This window comes from Zingiber officinale, chromosome 9A (assembly GCF_018446385.1).
Source record: "Zingiber officinale cultivar Zhangliang chromosome 9A, Zo_v1.1, whole genome shotgun sequence".
Lineage (NCBI taxonomy): Eukaryota > Viridiplantae > Streptophyta > Magnoliopsida > Zingiberales > Zingiberaceae > Zingiber > Zingiber officinale.
In genome coordinates, this window is record NC_056002.1 from 49,069,749 (window position 1) to 49,088,908 (window position 19,160).

General features: G+C 48.1%; 2 protein-coding genes and 1 pseudogene across 2 annotated transcripts; all 3 read left to right on the forward strand.

The window, feature by feature from the left end:
- Nucleotides 1–274: 274 nt before the first annotated feature.
- LOC122019196 lies at nucleotides 275–1,132 on the forward strand (annotated as a pseudogene).
- Nucleotides 1,133–1,232: 100 nt separating this feature from the next.
- Nucleotides 1,233–3,346, forward strand: LOC122019197. The gene is made up of 8 exons (XM_042576694.1): nucleotides 1,233–1,241; nucleotides 1,319–1,387; nucleotides 1,465–1,521; nucleotides 2,264–2,317; nucleotides 2,408–2,470; nucleotides 2,621–2,683; nucleotides 2,923–3,063; nucleotides 3,191–3,346. The coding sequence occupies exons 1-8, from the start codon at nucleotides 1,233–1,235 to the stop codon at nucleotides 3,344–3,346; spliced, it is 612 nt and encodes a 203-aa protein (XP_042432628.1).
- Nucleotides 3,347–16,007: 12,661 nt separating this feature from the next.
- On the forward strand, nucleotides 16,008–18,206 carry LOC122019198 (subtilisin-like protease). The gene has a single exon (XM_042576695.1). The coding sequence runs from the start codon at nucleotides 16,008–16,010 to the stop codon at nucleotides 18,204–18,206; it is 2,199 nt and encodes a 732-aa protein (XP_042432629.1).
- The last annotated feature ends 954 nt before the right edge of the window (nucleotides 18,207–19,160 follow it).

The window sequence follows — 19,160 nt, forward strand, 5'->3', positions numbered from 1 at the left end:
CCCCTTACCTTCTCTATCCCTAAGCATTTTCGTTCCTCTTTTCTCACAATCTCTCACTCACTGGAGCCGCGTAGGAGCAGCAACAGCCGGGAAGAGCGATCGCATTTGTCCCCTCCCTCTCTCTCCGCCTTTCTCTGCTCCTCCACTACGGCCATCGCGGTGCCACTAGCGGCGGAGCACTAGACGCGTCAGCCTTTTCCGGTGATTCGGATCCACATCCCCATTGTCGACGGTATCGTCGCTCTCGTTCTGATCGCTTATTGCGCTGCCGGTGATGTTGCCGTATGCGACCCTAGGGAGGTGGAGGCGGCGCTGGGGCGGAGTCTGACCTTCGCCGAGGACATCTGGTTCCGCTACACCGCACGGATGCCTGACTACCTCCTATTTTACCACAACATCATCTTCCTCTTCGTCATTTTCTCCCTCACGCCTCTCCCGCTCGCCCTCATCGAACTCAGCTTCCCTGCCTCCGTCTCCTCTTTCAAGATCCAACCCAAGATCCACCTCCCGCCGACCTCCTTCTTCCAGTGCTATAAGGACGTCATGCGGGTGTTCCTCCTCATCGTCGGCCCGCTTCAACTCTCCTCCTACCCCCACCATCAAGGTCCCTTCTTGATTCCTTAGGGTTGCACTGCAGTTTGATCTACTTTCTGGGGAGAAAAAACCTCTTTATTAGTTCAATAACAAGTACCTCACTTTTTTTTGCATTATTCAATTCGTAATATTTTCTGTTGATCTACTTTTTAATTACATAGCCGGATAAAAGCATCATTGTTTTTCTTTCAACCCACTTTCTTGAAGATTTTTGTTCTATCTTTACTAAAAGAGTTATTTGTAGTTTGTGGGGATAAGGACTGGGCTTCCCCTTCCCTCACCGTGGGAAGTGGCTTTGCAACTCTTGGTTTACTTCGTGGTGGAGGACTATGGCAACTACTGGATTCACTGACTAATGCACTGCAAATGGGGGTACGAGAAGATACACCGTGTCCATCATGAATTCACAGCGACTATTGGCTTTGCAGCACCCTATGCTCATATTCTTACAGCCATGAACTTGTACATACAACAACAATCAAGCCTTTTTCCCACTAAGTGGGGTTGGCACAACCATGAACTTGTGCATCGTTTTTAGAAAATAGGCATAGAAATAATGCAACTTTCTCATATTTTATTTTTAATTGACTGTGAAAGGTCCTTTTCTTGTCTGCTAAATATTTTGAAAGATTCTTTATATGCTTCCTGTACATATCAACAGATATAGTAATGCTGTATTATTTCCAATCACACGGCTGTAACTTTTCACCGTTGGCCCTTGTAGCTTCAAAAGACAAACGATGAGCAATACCGTAGAATTCAAAAAACTGAGCATGCTCTTCAGGTGGCAGAGGTTTGTGCTATAAACAACTATTCTTGAAAATACATTGTTACATAGGCTTATATTTATATAAATCAAACCTTCTTTAGGAGGAGCTTCTAAGAGTACAATTGGAAGCAACAGCTAAGTCAAAGGAATTATCACAGGTAAGAAGTCTTAGTAAATCGTAGAAGAGTTAATTCTCAGCATTTGTTTTGCTTACTTGTCTGGCTACATGATGAGTTCAATCAACAAGCTTCTTAACCTGCAATTTGCACATGATCTCATCTTTCTTTCTATTGGAATATTTGACACAATGACTTATATTGTTAAGAATATTTTTCTTGAGGGAGATGTCTTCCTGCATGACTAATTGAAAAGTTCAGTCGGGGCTGGATAATATGATTTATGCTTGAAATCTGTTAAACTGTTGCTAGATATGATGTCAAGAGTGGATCTTGTATAAGCTCATTGAGTTTGAAGATTTATTGATATCCTGCGAACATATGTGCAAAACCTCTTTCATAATAATGTGAATTCTTGACAAGACTTCATCTGGGGCTTAATATTATCCTATATTGTTTATTTTTTGTCTCTCCAATTTACCTTTACATGATAATTCACTTAAATGGAAAAGTGGTCAGCTTTGAGTATATTCAGATGAAATTTGATTTAGGTTATTGTGTTAAAAACTGGACATATTTTTTTTGTTGTTGGTTTTGTGGCATATCATTGATGTACTGCTTGTGCAAGTATGCATTCTGTGGTACACTGCCATGTCTCACATAAGGCATGGGTTTGGCATTCAGTTATTTAACATTTGTAACTTCTTTTTAGTCAATTTATTCTATATAATAACAAAATGTTATAATTGAGCTGGAGTCAAAATTGTGTGTTTCTTGTTTTTAGGCTCATGGAGCATGGTTTCCTCCTTGGCTTGCTACTCACGCCAATTACTATAAGGTAATTGTCTTAGAAATTTAGATGGAGTGTTAGAGAGATACCATATACATGTTAAGAGACTCCAATATGTCTTTGATATGTGCCTTTCAGGAACTTGCAACAACTCACTGGAAGGAGCATGGACAACCTGTACTAGATGTCTTACTTCAAAAGGTGCTAATTTTTCACCTGTACTATTTTTTTTTCTATTGAATTTGTTTGTCAGTTCTTGCTTTATCACCATGAATGCATGTCATATATTATCTTACAATTTTAGTTTAATCTTGCATTGTACTTATCAATTTTGTGAAAACGTTTCTCAAGGTATCAGAGAAATCGATTCAAGCACAACAATTTATGGAACCACATTTTGAATCTTCCAAAGATGTAAGTGGCCAACCAATGACTATTTTCAGTATCTGAATTATGTTAATTATTCATATATTTCAGTGTTGCTTGATTGGCAATCCATAAGCAAATTATATAAATTTGGTTTAATTTGCATTTGGCTTTGGTTTGGATTATATATCAGTTTACTACTTTATCGACTTTCTTTTAAGGTAGTTGATATTTTAGGCAGGATTTATTATGTTTCTAAATTATTTCGTTTCCTTGAATTTCTGAGGAAATGGATGTTTCTTGTGTCAAGCACTGAACCTTATGTGCAAACTGTGTCAAGTAAAGCAGTGGAAGTTTATCACACATCTAAGAGTGCCATGTCCAGCCACATAGCCAAAGTACAAGAAATTTTAGATCCTTATTTCCAGGTACTCATGGTATTATTTCAACCAAGATGCATATATAGACATGCCTCTGTATCAATTTGTCATTACATGTTCTATTTTTTTGTTTGTTGATACACCGTGCTATGCAAATTTTCATACCTTGTATCAGGCTGGCAAGAGATTTTCTCAACCATATGTAAAACAATTTGCTACTATTACCAAACCACATGTTGAAAAGGTGCGAGTTGCTTTTAATTCCTATAGTGATTGTGTGATTCATGCTTATAGAAAATTTCTCGAATCAGCCACAACTTATCACCAGTAGGTAATTTCTGCTTACAACAATTCATACTATTTTATTTAATTCATTGTCGTTAAAAAAATGACTGCTTACCAAAAAAGGTAATCTTATTTGCTTAGCATAGACACATTCGCATTCCGTAAAATGGGCTATAATGAATTGAAATTGCAATTTTGTTTATATATTTTCTTGTTTGTGTGGTTTATAGTGTCTTAATCAGAATTTAAGCTTAATTTAACCTAGATACTGGGGTTTTCTTTCTACTAATCAGCTTATTAAATTAGCAATAATTTATGAGAATAAGAGTTATAAGACGAGCAAACAAGTACCTTAACAGGATAATGTTCCTTCTCACTTACCCAAGGGCATTTCCAATATCTGGGATCTTTCATGATCTATTTATTTTATATACTTCATTTAGTGCAATAGGGGATAAAATGAGTTAATTTGTTGAATGTACCCATGGCCATAATCACCACCAATTCCATGTTTTTAATCATATATATTGTAAGATGAATCAAATTATTCTCTTCTTGAAACCTCTCTTCTTTTCATGTTATATGTTCTCTTCTATTTTTTTTTTTTTTTTTGGTGCTTTGCTCATGATCTGGTGGTAAGGACGGGGGACCCTCGTTGACAGGAGGTCAATGGTAGAGGGTCAACCCCAAGGTCGTGCCGATCTGATAGAGGTCGCGCCGAGCGGAGTGGCGGGCCGACCGGACATCTGGCCAAGGGTCTCCCCAAGGTCGTGCCGATCGGATAGAGGTCGCACTGAGCAGAGTGGCAGGCCGATCGGACATCCGACCAAGGGTCTCCTGGACCAGATGGAAGACAACCCGACCAGGGGTCGGGTTTCCGATGCTCAAGGTAAAAGGGGCTATGGGCCGGGCGGACAGGCCGCTCGGCCGAGCCGCAGGACAATAAGGTGCAATTCCATCCGAGCACATGAGCAGGGCCTCCTAGAGGCCATGAGCGCCGAGTGGCTGGTCGGCTCGGCTCGGGAACAAGTAAGAGCGATAGGAGATAAAAAAGGACAACTGGTAACTTCATCCTCGAGACACCTGCCGCCGACAAACAACATGGTCGGCGGCTGGAGTGGACAGAGTATCATACGGTGGAAGCTTCCACCGTCACATCCGGGATATTCTCGGACGATTGTGGAATGACGTTAGGCATGCTTTTCTGACACGACCTATTGAGGTATGTTTGGGGAAGCGTGCACACATCGAGAAGCGTGCCCGCGTCTCCCCGGGGTCCTATATAAGGACCCCCAAACTTTGACGGAGGTATGCAATCTTGATCACTGTAGCCATATTAGCATTACTTTGCTCTTCTTCTTCGCTGCCTGACTTGAGCGTCGGAAGGTCGTCGCCGGGAAACCCCTCCCGGCTCAGCTTCTTTGCAGGTCTGCAGGAGATCCACTTCACCAGTCGAAGACAGCAGAGAGCGCCACGTCCCCAGCGTCCATCGACTCAGCGCACGGACAGGATCAAATTGGCGCCGTCTGTGGGAACGCACCTGAATCCGAGCAGAGACGATGGAAGAAGCTGGACGCCAACTCATGGTGGCGCTCTCTCCCGAAGAATTAGATGCGCTCATCCAAGCGTGGGTGGCCAAGATAGTCGAGCAGCTGCAAAAGGCTCAAGCCGATCGATTAGCGCAACAGACAACGTCGGCATTAGGTGGTCGAGCGGCATAAGACGACCGACCGGAGTAGCTCTCAATATGGGGTCAAAACAAAGGCCCGACCGGCACTCAGGTGGAAGCTCCGCCCACCCCGATACCATTCCATCGAGCTTTATTCCAGACGCCGTCAGAGGTTGCTCAGGCCAACCTCGACCGAGGATCTTCGTCAGACGAAGCCCCCGCGCGGGACAATAGAAAAGGCAAGGCGCCACGGACAGACTCATCCCCCGAGCGGATCAATAGACAGTTCTCCGAAGCCATCCTGCGCGACCCACTACCAAGGCATTACGGGCCTCCGGCGATTGGGGAATACAACGGGACCACTGACCCGGATGACCATCTGGGTAAGTTCGACAACACCGCCACTTTACATCAATATACAGATGGGGTGAAGTGCCGAGTGTTCCTCACCACCCTTTCTGGGTCGGCACAACGGTGGTTCCGGAAGCTGCCGGACGGATCAATAACAAGCTTCAAAGAGTTCCGCACGACCTTTCTCCACCACTTCGCAAGCAGCAGACGCTATCAGAAAACCAGTGTCAGTCTGTTTGCCATCAAGCAAGGATCGAGGGAGTCACTCCGAGCTTACATCCAACGCTTCAACCAGGTAGCCATGGATATCCCGACGGTCACCTCGGAAACTATGATAAACGCGTTCACAAAGGGGCTTGTGGATGTTGAGTTCTTCCGATCGCTTATTCGAAAGCTACCTCATAGTTACGACCACATGCTGAACAAAGCCAATGAATACATCAATGTGGAGGAAGCTCAGATGGAAAGGAAAAAAGAAGTACCCTCCGAGCTACCATCCCCAGCCGAGCGGAAGCCACCCACTGCTCACCAACCACCGAGAGGACCACGGGCAGAAGCAGCCCGTCCTCATCAGCACACAAGGCCGCACGCCGTCCAACAGGTGGCAGCCGATCGGCCCAAGCCAAAAGGGAAGGTATGGACTCCCATGTTTTGCTCGCTCCACCAATCCGCCACACACAACACCCGGGATTGTCGGAGTCTCCCTCCAATCGCTCATCCCACTCCCAGGAGTTATCGTCGCTGATCCCCAGCACTTGATAGGCGACATCGGCACCAACAGACCGGGCGGCAGGCGGCCAGAGAATCTCTCGAGCGGCATCATCACCAGCCGCATAGAGCTAATCCCCGGGCGTCGCATAAACGACCTAGGTCGTCCGCTCGGGAGGAGGAGAACAGAGGAAATGCCTCGAGGGGTGAAATCAACATCATCGTCGGAGGGCCAACCGGAGGTGACTCCAATAGAGTGAGAAAGGTGCACGCAAGGTAGCTCAGGATCCACGCGGTCGACTGCAGTCAGGAGCGGGCGAGTGGGCCCGAGATCAGCTTTGGGCCGAGGGACCTCGAGGGAGTCGAAGTCCCGCATGATGACGCCCTCATTATCCGAGTGGTAATAGCTAACTATACTATTCATCGCATCTTTATTGATACAGACAGCTCGGTCAACATAATCTTCCGGAAGGCCTTCGACCAATTACAAATCGACCGAGCCGAGTTGCTTTCGATGACAACCCCCCTCTGTGGGTTCACCGGTAACGAAGTTATGCCAGTCGGACATGTCCGGCTAGCTATCTCCCTGGGGGAGGAGCCACTCAGAAGAACACGGACCGCCAACTTCATCTTGGTCGACGCTCCGTCCGCGTATAATGTTATCTTGGGGCGACCGGCTCTCAACGAGTTCCGAGTGGTCATCTCCACCTTCTGCTAGAAGATCAAGTTCCCGGTGGAAGGCCAAGTTGGGGAGGTCCGAGGAGATCAGCTTGTCGCTCGGCGATGCTATGTAGAGATGGTCCGAGCCGAGGCTAAATCCACTCAGAAAGTGCCACGAGTCGAGGTAAACGCTATAACTGAAAAGCCACCTTCTCTAGCTTATGAAGAAAAGGAAGAGGTACAGATCCACCCTACCCGACCGGAGGCCACGACTTTCATAGCGTCCGACCTGGAAGCAAGCCAGAAAGAGAAGCTGATCAGATGCCTCCAGAAAAATTGCAACATTTTCATTTGGTCGACCTACGAGTTGCCAGGAGTCTCGCCGAGCATAGCGCAGCACGAGCTTCACGTCCGACAGGATGCTCGGCCAGTAAAGCAAAGGAAGAAGGACTTCAGTGCTGAACAGAATATCATCATCCGATCGGAGGTGGAGAAGCTCTTGGAGGCTGGCCACATAAGGGAGGTACAGTTCCCGAGCTGGCTCGCAAACGTGGTGCTGGTCTCCAAACCAGGCAACAAATGGAGAGTTTGCATTGACTTTCGGGATCTGAACAAGGCCTGCCCGAAGGATTTCTACCCTCTGCCCCGGATCGATCAACTAGTAGACTCCACAACCAGGTGCGAGCTGATATGCATGTTGGATGCTTATCAAGGCTACCATCAAGTGCCGCTCGTCCGAGAAGACCAAGAAAAGGTCAGTTTCGTCACTGCAGACAGTACTTACTGTTACAACGTAATGCCATTCGGGCTGAAGAATGCAGGAGCTACCTACCAGCGGCTGATGGACAAGGTATTCCAGGAGCAAATCGGGCGCAACTTGGAAGTATACGTAGATGATATACTTATCAAATCCTTCCGAGCGACGGACCTTTATGCAGACTTGGAAGAAACTTTCCAGACACTGAGGAGATACAGGGTCAAGCTGAACCCCCAGAAGTGCTTATTCGGAGCAAAAGGCGGGCATTTCTTGGGTTATATTGTGACCGAGCAGGGCATAGAGGCGAATCTCAGCAAGGTGAAAGCATTACAAGATATGCCGCCTCCCAGAAATCTTCGAGAAGTACAGTGCCTCACCGGTCGGATAACGACGCTATCATGATTCATCTCCCGAACGGTCGACCGAAGCCTCCCTTTCTTCAAGATTCTGCGCAAAGCTACCAAGTTTCAATGGGACGAGGAATGCGATCGGGCGTTCGAGGAGCTGAAGACTTATCTTAATTCTTTGCCCGTGCTGGCCAAACCAGCTGTAGGAGAGCCGCTCCGTATTTACTTGTCTTCGACCGAGCATGCTGTGGGCTCAGCATTAGTGAGGCCGAACAGCGAAGAGCAGCCCGTGTACTTCTTAAGCCACATTCTAAAGGATGCTGAATCTCGCTACACTGGTCTCGAAAAATTAGGTTTTGCCTTGATCCTCGCAACGTAGAGATTGCACCCTTATTTCTTGGCGCATAAAATCATCGTGATGATGAACAGTCCGCTAGGAAGGGTGCTCCTGAATCCAGAAGCGTCCGACCGGCTCATCAAGTGGAAAACAGAGCTGAGTGAATTCGACATTCAGTATCAACCCCGCTCGGCGATTAAGGCGCAGTCCTTGGCAGATTTTGTGACCGAGGTGCAAAATCCGGAACCCGAAGCTATGTGGAAAGTATTTGTGGATGGATCGTCCACTCGGCTCGGAAGCGGAAATGGTATCCTGTTACTTTCCCCTCAAGAAGAGCGGATGCACCTGTCCGTCCGGCTGAACTATCGAGCAACCAATAATGAAGTGGAGTATGAGGCCCTCATAGCCAGCCTGCAGGCCACGTGGCACGTGGGAGCTAGCCGAGTGACGCTATTTTCAGACTCCCAGTTGGCTGCTCAGCAACTCTCAGGGTCCTTCGAGATAAACAACGCGAGGCTCAGGCTCTACGCGGAGGCCTTTGAAAAGCTCAAGACCAACTTCGTCGAAGTTGTCATACAGAAGATCCCCCAAGCCGAGAACCAGTCTGCGGACGAGCTAGTCAAGCTCGCTAGTTCGATATTGCCACTCGTTATCCAGCAACCAATCGAGCAAGTGTCCCTGGTGGCGCACATCGACCAGATGGAAGGCCTCACATTCTCGAGCGATTGGAGGACATCCATAATAGAATTTTTGTGATCGGAGGTCACGTCGTCTGATCGGGAGGAAGCCCAGCTATTGAGGAGGAGAGCTGGTCGGTTCACGCTCATCGGGGATCAACTTTACAAGAAAGCATTCTCCTGGCCGTTACTAAAGTGCGTCAGCTCGGAGGATGCATAGTATATTCTCCAAGAGGTACACCAAGGATCTTGCCGAGGTCATCCGGGCGGCCGGTCTTTGGCTAGGAAGATCTTGCTGGCCGGATACTTCTGGCCAACTCTACAGGAAGACGCCGCTCGGACCGTCGCTACCTGCCTTTCTTATCAGAAGTACCATAACTTCTCCCATATGCCTACGAAGGAAATGAAGGCGTCCACAGTATCCTGCCCGTTCGACCAGTGGGGTATAGATATAGTGGGACCCTTCGCTATGGCGATTGGGCAACGGAAGTTTTTGTTGGTGGCGGTCGACTATTTCTCCAAGTGGGTTGAAGCTGAACCACTGGCCAAAATAATCGAGCAGATGGTCAAAAAGTTCATCTGGCAGCATATAATCTGTCGGTTCGGCATCCCTCGTTGGTTCATCTCGGATTACGGCCAACAATTCATTGGTCAGGAGCTCGGAGAATGGTGAATAGGATACGACATCGAACAACACTTCACTTCCGTGGCGTATCCTCAGAGCAACGGTCAAGCCGAAGTAGCCAATCGGGAGATCCTGCGAATACTTCGAGTTCGGCTCGATCACATGGGAGGAAGCTGGGTGGACGAGCTGCCCGGCGTACTATGGGCCATCCGCACAACCCCAAAGGAGGGAACGGGAGTAACACCGTTTCACTTGGTGTACGGAGGCGAGGCGGTCGTCCCAGTCGAGGTCGGAGTGGAGTCCGATCGAATCCAAAGCTACGATGAGGACAATGCCGAGCGGAGGCAGCTGGAGTTGGACCTGATGGATGAATCAAGAGCTAAAGAAGTCATCCGGCTGATGGCGTACAGGCAGAGAATGAAGCAGAATTACAACAGGCGTGTAATTCCCAGAGCATTCTAGGTTGGTGATCTTGTGTGGAAGAAGGTGAAGCCGGTCGGCGATGTGAGCAAGATGACAGCTCCCTGGGTGGGGCCCTTCAGAGTCGTCGAGAAGCACCGATCGGGTGCATATTACCTGGAAGATGAGGATGGAAGGCGGCTAGATCGACCATGGAGCGCAAACCACCTACAGCCGTACCGTGCTGGATAAAAGGTGCACCAGTGTAATTCATTTCATATATGTTCCGTTCGCCTGTATCCTTTGGCTGCAAGATTGAAGATAAGAAAAATTACGAAGAGTCTGAGCGTCATTCGCTGAACGACAAACTACTTGAAGACCGTCGAGCAGCGACGTTAAACTCTAGAGTCGGACTGGCGACTATAAACCCCCCGGCTAGAAGACCGTCGAGCGACGACGTTAAACTCTAGAGTCGGACCGGCGACTATAAACCCCCCGGCTAGAAGACCGTCGAGCGACGACGTTAAACTCTAGAGTCGGACCGGCGACTATAAACCCCTCGGCAAGAAGACCGTCGAGCGGCGACGTTAAACTCTAGAGTGGGACCGGCGACTAAAAACACCCCGGTCGGAATCTATCGAGCGGCGACGTTAAACTCCAGAGTCGGATCGGCGACTATAAACCTCCCGAACGGGACAGCGTCGCGCAGTTAGACTAAGGCCCAGTATCTAGGGCCAATGATCAGCAAGCCTTGATCTTAAGGACAAGGAGAAAATAATGGCGTGCGCTTACCAGTGCCGATCAACGAAAAACTAACGGAAGTTCCATATGGAATGAAGATCGTTAGACTGAGCGGCGCAGTCAGGAAAAACACTTGGTAACAATAAACTAACGGGAGTTCCATACGGAATGAAGGTCATTTGACCAATCGGGGAAGTTAAGAAATTACATGCGGAAAAAAGGTCGAGCGACCGGTCGGCACAGTTATGAGGAGCACTCAAAATGAAAGGCTAACAGAGCAAAAGTTGGCATTCGAAAGTTACATTTAAAAAGTTTGCCAACCGGGGCCAAAGTTATAGATGCAACTCATTAGAATTAAGGTTCAGCCGATCGGGATAATTACAAAAATGCCAAAGACAATTCATTCAAGATAGTCAAAAACGCTCTTCGGGATGGTGGAGAGAAGAGTTGTATGTTCCCAAACGGGGATGACGAAAGACTCCGGCAAATGACCCTGTGCTTTCAGGTGGTCCGCAGTAGCAGTGATAACCAACACGAATGCCAGGATGAGCCGATCGCAAACCTTCTAGACGAAGTCGACCGAGAGGATGTAGGACTACCTCATCGCAGCAAGGCGGCTCGGCTCGGCCCCCTGATACTCCGTAAAGGCAGCACGGAAGCGTCGAGAGCCTCTTGCACGACCTTCAAATCATCCTTGAGCTTGGTCACCTTGACCGAACGACCCTTTTTCTCGCGGTCCAGCAGATCAGCCAACTCTTTTACCCGCTGTTCTAGGGCGCGAGCCTCCACGTTCTTCACTTCAAGGTTGGCGATAGCAGTGTTCTTCCAAGTGGTGGCGAGCTCAATCTTGCGGTCATAAGTTTTGACCTGCTTGTCAAGTTGGTCCAACATGTATGCCTGGTCGGCCATTTTCTTCCTCTCGGCCTCCAGCAAGTCTTTAGTCTTTGCGAGTTCCTTCTGCAGCTCGGCATAAGAAGGGTCTCGAGAAGAAGACGGACCACCCTGACTCTTCAGCCTCTTCAGCTCCTCCTCTACCATAGCCAAGCGGTTGGCGACAACAATCTCTTCCACCCATCTCTGATGTACACAGGGGTGTTAAAACGCCGACCGGGAAGACTACATAAAAGAAAAGGAGTGAAGCTCACCCCTGTGGACTGTTGCATGTGGCTGTCAGCCAGTTTGTCAAGAGGTATCATAGCTACGCGGGCTCGGGCGTCCGTCCACATCTCATCAAGGGGCCCCTTGATGGTGATCATATGTTCAGGAGCTGTCGGCCGATCGGACTCAGCCATAAATGCCTCGGTAGGGAGGTGCAGGATGGCCCTAATAGTGCGGCGCCGACCGGGAGTCGTGTGAGCGGACGCCGAAGGATCGGAGGCTGGGCTGGACATTGTGGATAGAATGCCCGAGCGGAGGACTCGGCGGGGTACAGGCGAAAGGGAGCTGACCGGCACCACTTCGATCGGGGCCGCAGGCGCATCCAGTTGAGAGGGGGTCCGGTCGGAGGAGAGCGCCTCGACCGATGGTGCTTTGCCGCGTTGAGAGGCGGTGCCCGTCCGCTTAGACTCTTGCACTACGGAGGTGGCCGAATGGAGAGGCACCTCAACACGTCGTCTTTTCCTGTCGAGTGGGAGCTCGTCCTCCGGATCTGAGTCTTCCTCTCGAACGGTCGGTTCTTTGCCAGAAGTTGCACCGCCAGTCGCCTCCACGGGTGAAGCCTGAGCGGCAGACTCCCCTACATTCATCTCGCTCTCACCTTCATGAGATCCGACCAGAGTGATGCCCAGCTGCTCCATTTCCTTGGCCGCTTCCGCCTCGAGCGTGGCCACTTTCTTCTTCAAGATCCTGAACAGCACAGACTCCATTACAATATTCCCTGCAAGGAAAAAGAGAAGAAAATCAGTTAGAACTCAAGGCAATTGCACAAGTTCGTTTCTTACCAAAGCTGCTCGGGAGGGGGGTCCGGCTTGGACTCAAACCGAATATATACATCACTCCTTCAGGTAAGAGCTTGTTGATGTCGAGCTTCAGACCGGCTAGCAGATTCGCTGCGTGAAGATAGTCCGGTCAAGTCTTAAACTTCTTCTGCTCTGGGGAGGTGGGTGGTCTGACCTGCATTTGGTCTGAAAAGGAAGCCGACCGGGGATACGAAGAAAAAAGTAATTTTCTTTCCAATGTTTGTTAGAAGAGGGTAGTTTATCAAAAAAGACCAAACCGGGTCGAGCCTGAAACAGATAAGTGTCCGGCTCGGACTGCTTGGGATAATAGAAATAATAAAAAACTTCCGGGTGGAGGGGAATGTTGTGTATCTTAAATAAGACCACAACTCCGCATAGAAGTCGAAAAGTGTTTGGAACCAATTGGGCGAGTGGAATGCCAAAGAAGTTGCAAACTTCAACGATGAAGGGGTGGAGGGGAAACCGCAGATCGGCTACGAATTGGTCGCGGAAAAGACAAAAAGCGCCGCGCGGAGGGTTGTGCGGCTGAGCGGAAGGTGAAGGTAGAATCAGTTCGAAATCTGAAGGGATATCAAAAGCGTTTAGCAGGCTCTCGGCGTCGCGCCGATCGAACCACGACTCCATGGTGGTATACCATGGGCCGAGAGCGAGGTCCGCGGACTAAGAAGAACTTGCCATCGCCGGAACAATAAAAGAGGCAGAAGTCGAAAGGGAAAGTAAAGGTGCAAGTGAGAAGATGAGCAAAGCAGTAACCAGAAGACGAAACGCGACCAAAAGTGCAAAGAAAACACAGGAATCGAAGAGAGAAAGGTAGAAGAACCTTATAGACAAGAAGTTCGAAGGAAGAAGATGAGGGTTCGCCGAAGGGCAGATGGGCAAGGTCACCGGAGAGAGGAATGCAGCGAGAGCTTTGCGAACAAGAAAGCGGAGGTGCGGCGAAGGAAAAGGGCGAAGGCTTTATAGGGTTATGCCCGATCGTCCGAAACCGTCTGATTCAGGTCACAGGGACCTAGGCCCACATCGCGCCGTCCATTTCAAACCGACGGACGTCGCATCAGGCGTAAGGCGGCAGCCGTATAATGACGTCAACAGTGCCACGTGGCACTCGGTAAGAGGAAGGCATTTAATGAGCCCCATCACGAGGCAGGACCCACGTGCTCAATCATAATGGCGGAGATTTACACGCATTCCGAGAAGATCCTGAAGAAATCATCACAGGCCAGTGGGCAGCCCTCGGCAATTAGCCGACCGGCTCTATTCAACCCCATAGGAGTCGAGCGGAGGTATACTTTCGAGAGTGGCGGATCGGCTGTCGCTTGGCCAGACTCATAGTCCAGTCAGTCGGACTTGGTGCCTCCTTCGACTAGACTTGAGGGGGAGGCATGTGATCCGGTGGTAAGGACGGGGGACCCTTGTTGACGGGAGGTCAATGGTAAGAGGGTCAACCCCAAGGTCGTGCCGATCGGATAGAGGTCGCGCCGAGCGGAGTGGCGGGCCGACCAGACATCTGGCCAAGGGTCTCCCCAAGGTCGTGCCGATTGGATAGAGGTCGCGCCGAGCAGAGTGGCGGGTCGATCGGACATCCGGCCAAGGGTCTCCCAGACCAGACGGAAGACAACCCGACCAGGGGTCGAGTTTCTGATGCTCAAGGTAAAAGGGGCTATGGGTCGGGCGGACAGGCCGCTCGGCCGAGCCGCAGGACAATAAGGTGCAATTCCATCTGAGCACATGAGCAGGGCCTCCCGGAGGCCATGAGCGCCGAGCGGCTGGTCCACTCGGCCCGGGAACAAGTAAGAGCGCTAGGAGACAAAAAGGACAACTGATAACTTCGTCCTCGAGACACCTGCCGCCGACAACAGCATGGTCAGCGGCTGGAGTGGACAGAGTATCGTACAGTGGAAGTTTCTACCGTCACATCCGGGATATGCTCAGATGATTGCGGAATGGCGTCAGACATGCTTTTCTGACACGACCTATTGAGGTATGTTTGGGGAAGCGTGCACGCATAGAGAAGCGTGCCCGTGTCTCCCCGGGGTCCTATATAAGGACCCCCAGACTTCGACAGAGGTATGCAATCTTGATCATTGTAGCCATAGTAGCGTTACTTTTCTCTTCTTCTTCGCTGCCTGACTTGAGCGTCGGAGGGTCGTCGCCGGGAAACCCCTCCCAGCTCGGCTTCTTTGTAGGTCCGCCGGAGATCCACTTCACCAGTCGAAGACAGCGGAGAGCGTCACGTCCCTAGCGTCCATCGACTCAGTGCGCGGACAAGATCATCTCACATACTTTGCTTCACAAAAATCCAGAATGTTGGAAAAGGTTGACATGGAAGAATCAGCAAGTGAGAAAGAAGAGTACAATGAAATTCTACAAGTTGAAGATTTTGATGGGGCTTGAGTTGACTATAATTACTTGCAATCTTACATGGCATGAACCACCATCACAAGTTTCTAATCTTTTGACAATTGTTCATTAGTTGTAAATGAAGTTTATTTGTTTATTTGTATTGGGATAAATTTTATTTGAATATTAGACATGTTTTTTCTTTTGTGATTGTAATATAATTCTTGTATAAGTAACATTTTGAATGACATTGATATGGAAAATATTCTTTCTTTTGTGATTATGATTCTTTATTATATATTTATATTGAAATATGATATATTGGTATTAAAAGATAATAATTTAAAAGACAATGATCTAAAACCGTTGTTGTTGTCTATCACCCTCAAAGACAAGGGTTAAAAACTGTTGTCGTAGCCCCAAAAATGGTTGTAAACTAACAGTGTTAATAAAAAAATGCTCTAAACAACAACGGTTTTAAACCGTTGTCTTTTCATTCAAAGACAACGGTTTAAAACCGTTGCAAAATTATTGTCTTTTCATTCAAAGACAACGGTTTAAAACCGTTGTCGTAGCCCCCACTTTTAACAACACTGTCAATTGTCAATTATAACGGTTTTAAAGGGCCTACGATAACGATTTTTAACCGTTGTCTTTTAATATTTTTGTTGTAGTGAGGAGACATTTAATTATACCTTTTGATAAATACTAAATTATAGTGCACCTTTTAATAAATATAAAATTTTGCATGGCTATTTCGTAAATTATAATAAAAATATATATATAACTTTACTAGTCAAGTGATGTGGCGTTGTTTTACTTTTATTAGAAAATGTCTGTATTTTTTTAATGTTATACAAGTTAAATCTCTCCATATGTTATACAAGTTTCCCCAAATGTTATGTGAAATGGGAATATAATTAATATTTGATAGGCAAGAAATTTAAAATTTCCATTAATTATTATATATTTACTAGATTATACCGCGGATAGATTATTGCGCCGGAGCGTTATCATTATTTTTTGCCTAAAAGGGACTGAATTAATATATTTTAATGATATATTATTTTTTTCATATTTAGAAGCGTACGTCTCTCTATATAATGGAGTATGGAGACATAGCAATTTAGATTCCAACATGGATGTTGCGTTATGGCTGCTCTTTCTCCTCGCCTTCTTCTTAAATTCTTCTCTCGCCGCTCCTCCTTCTTCGAGCCGTTACATAATTCAAGTGGATGAGCCGATTGAGTCGTTGATGGAATCGAGCCTAAAGAGATGGCACGAGTCTTTCTTGCCGTCGGCCGCCGAGGAGTCAACCGTCGATCGGCGACTGCTGCATTCCTACAGCGACGTCTTCAGTGGTTTCGCCGCCATTCTGACGGAGGAAGAACTGCAGACAGTGAGGAAGAAGAAGGGCTTTGTACGCTCATTCCCCGACCGAGTGCTACGCGTGATGACCACCCACACGCCGGATTTCCTCGGGCTCAAAGTTGGGAAGAAGGGGCTGTGGGAAGACTCAAAGCTTGGAAGCGGAGTCATCATCGGAATCCTCGACACCGGTGTGACTCCCGGCCACCCTTCCTACGACGACGAGGGGGTACCACCTCCACCCTCGAAGTGGAAGGGCTCGTGCGAGCTCGAGACCGGTTGCAACAACAAGCTCATCGGCGCCAGGTCGATGATCTCCGGCGCGGGTCGGAGTCCTCCCATTGACAAGAACGGCCACGGGACCCACACTTCCTCCACCGCCGCAGGTAACTTTGTCCGCAATGTGAGCTACTACGGCTTTGCCAAAGGCACGGCTGCCGGAATGGCCCCTAGGGCTCACCTTGCCATCTACCAGACCTGCACCCGCTACGGCGTATGTGGTACCGCAGACGTCCTTGCTGGGATGGATGCAGCTGTCAAGGATGGCGTCGACATCCTCTCTATCTCTCTCAGCGGTGGTTCAATGCCTCTAGACCAAGATCCCATCGCCATTGGTTCGTTGGCGGCTGTCAGAAAAGGCATCTTCGTCAGTTGCGCCGCCGGCAACACTGGACCTGACTTCTTCACCCTCTCCAACGCTGCACCATGGATCCTCACCGTAGCGGCCAGCATCGTCGATCGAAGCTTCAGGGCCTACGTGAAACTTCCCAACGGGAAGGTGATTCCCGGAGAGTCTCTAGACCAGCCGAGCAACTTCACTAAAAGCTCTCTTCCACTATACTACAACCCCCATTCGCCATACTGCCTCTTGAATCCTCCCGATGATAGCCATAGGGGCAGCATTTGGGTCTGCGAGGCCGACGACCAATTCGGTCTCCCAGTTGTGGCGGATATCGCCAAGTCCCACGGTGCCACGGCGATAATCTATATTTGCTTGAAGATCGAAGGCGATACCATCATGGTTAGTAAGCAGGACTACCCTGTAGTAATGATCGCCAACCGATACGACTCCGACTTCAAATCGTATTTGAACTCGTCCTCTGACCCCTCCGCTTCAATCGTCTTCGATGGGACGGTTCTCGGCGAATCCCCCGCCCCTGCTGTGGCTTTCTTCTCCTCCCGGGGGCCGTCGAAGGTGACGACGAACATCCTCAAGCCAGACATCGCAGGCCCAGGCCTTAACATCTTCGCGGCCTGGATTCCTTCTGCAGACTTTCCAGACTACAACATCATCTCTGGCACGTCCATGGCGACACCTCACCTCAGCGGCATCGCAGCGCTCTTAAAGGCAGCACACCCAACTTGGTCGCCAGCAGCTATCAGGTCGGCAATCATCACCACGGCAGATGCCAACGTCTACAACGAGTTGCTCGAGCCAGCATTCTATTGGGATAAGGGCGCAGGACAGGTCAACCCTAACAAAGCTTCCGAACCCGGCCTTATTTACGACATCACCGCCGATGACTATATCTCCTACATCTGCGGCAAATTCGGCAACGAAGGTGCCAAAAAAATAGGGCGCGGATTCGTGGATTGCTCCAAGTTCAAGAACTTGACGGAAGCGGAGCTAAACTACCCATCAATTCTGCTAGCCCCCCAAGGCGGGGAGACGGTCAAGGTGAGGCGGACGGTCACGAATGTCGGATCGGCTAGATCGAGCTACAAGGTGTCTGTGACCATATTAGACCCTGCCGCGTTAGCTACTGTCACTCCCGAGACGTTGACGTTCACTGAGCTGAACGAGCAAAAGTCATTCGATGTAAGTGCGAAATGGACTGCCGGCAAACCTTCCCCTCTCAATCAATTCGTGGAGGGAAAGTTGACTTGGACCTCCGATGATGGTAAGTATGTGGTGACGAGCCCCTTGGTTGTTTCCATCTTCGAGTATTGTTGTGGGCTTTTAAGTTAAGTTGGTCATCACTCTGATAAATCATTCATTTTGCTCGGTAATCATAAATGGTTGGTAGAGCATCGGGGTTTAGCCGTTAATCTATGATTCAACAATATCATTTGTAATGCCCTTTCGGATGAATCTAGTGGTTAGCACATGAGGTGTTGTCATCAATGAGGTCTGAGGTTCGAATCTCGACAAAGCCGAGATAAATACCTCCCTTATGTGCTAGTCACTGTCCAAAGGCTAGTAACCGTCCGTGATTTACCTCCTTCGTGTTGGCCCTAGAACGGGTTAGCGGAGGTACTGGGGACGAGCGTATTCATCTTTTATCACCAATAATATCATTTGTAACGAAAGAGTTTGAAAAATGTATGTGATATTTAAATTTTATTCAAAGCTAAAAACATAAAATTTGTTGACTCGAGTTTTGTTCGAATTTTTCAAATCTGGATTCAAAATGAATCAAACTATAATTTGTAATGATTTAAATTTAAATTCAATTCGAATTATTTAGACTTTAATTTAACATATTTAAATTAAAATTATATAAATATAATTATAGTTCAATTTAAATTAGGCTCGTGAGTAACTCATAAATAATTGAATAAAATATTATGGATTAAATCCACTTAAAAAGTTAGCTCAAAAAATAATTTCAAATTTAGCTCAAAAAATAACATATTCGAATTTAGCTCGAATTGAATAATTTCAAATGTAAATAAAATATTTTTTGAGCCAACTAAAAAAAAACTCACGAAAAGGCTCGATTCGTAGTAAGAGGGATTGTCCCAATAAGTCCCCTCCTATGTCTGGACCAGATCTTCTGGTCCAAAGAAAGTAGACCAAAGGATGGACAATTTACAATTACGGTTGGATTGTGGACGTAATCCAGCCATAATTTGTCGTGATCCCTTCTTGGGTTCAATATCCCTCAAGTTATAGTTTGGGTCAGGACGAGTGACCGAACGC

Excerpts from the sequence above, each read along its gene's own strand:
- LOC122019197 (XM_042576694.1), top strand. Across the intron at positions 2,318-2,407 it reads CTCACGCCAATTACTATAAG|GAACTTGCAACAACTCACTG; the intron begins GTAATTGTCTTA and ends TGTGCCTTTCAG. Across the intron at positions 3,064-3,190 it reads TTTTAGATCCTTATTTCCAG|GCTGGCAAGAGATTTTCTCA; the intron begins GTACTCATGGTA and ends ACCTTGTATCAG.
- LOC122019198 (XM_042576695.1), top strand. The coding sequence starts at position 16,008 with ATGGATGTTGCGTTATGGCTGCTCTTTCTCCTCGCCTTCTTCTTAAAT.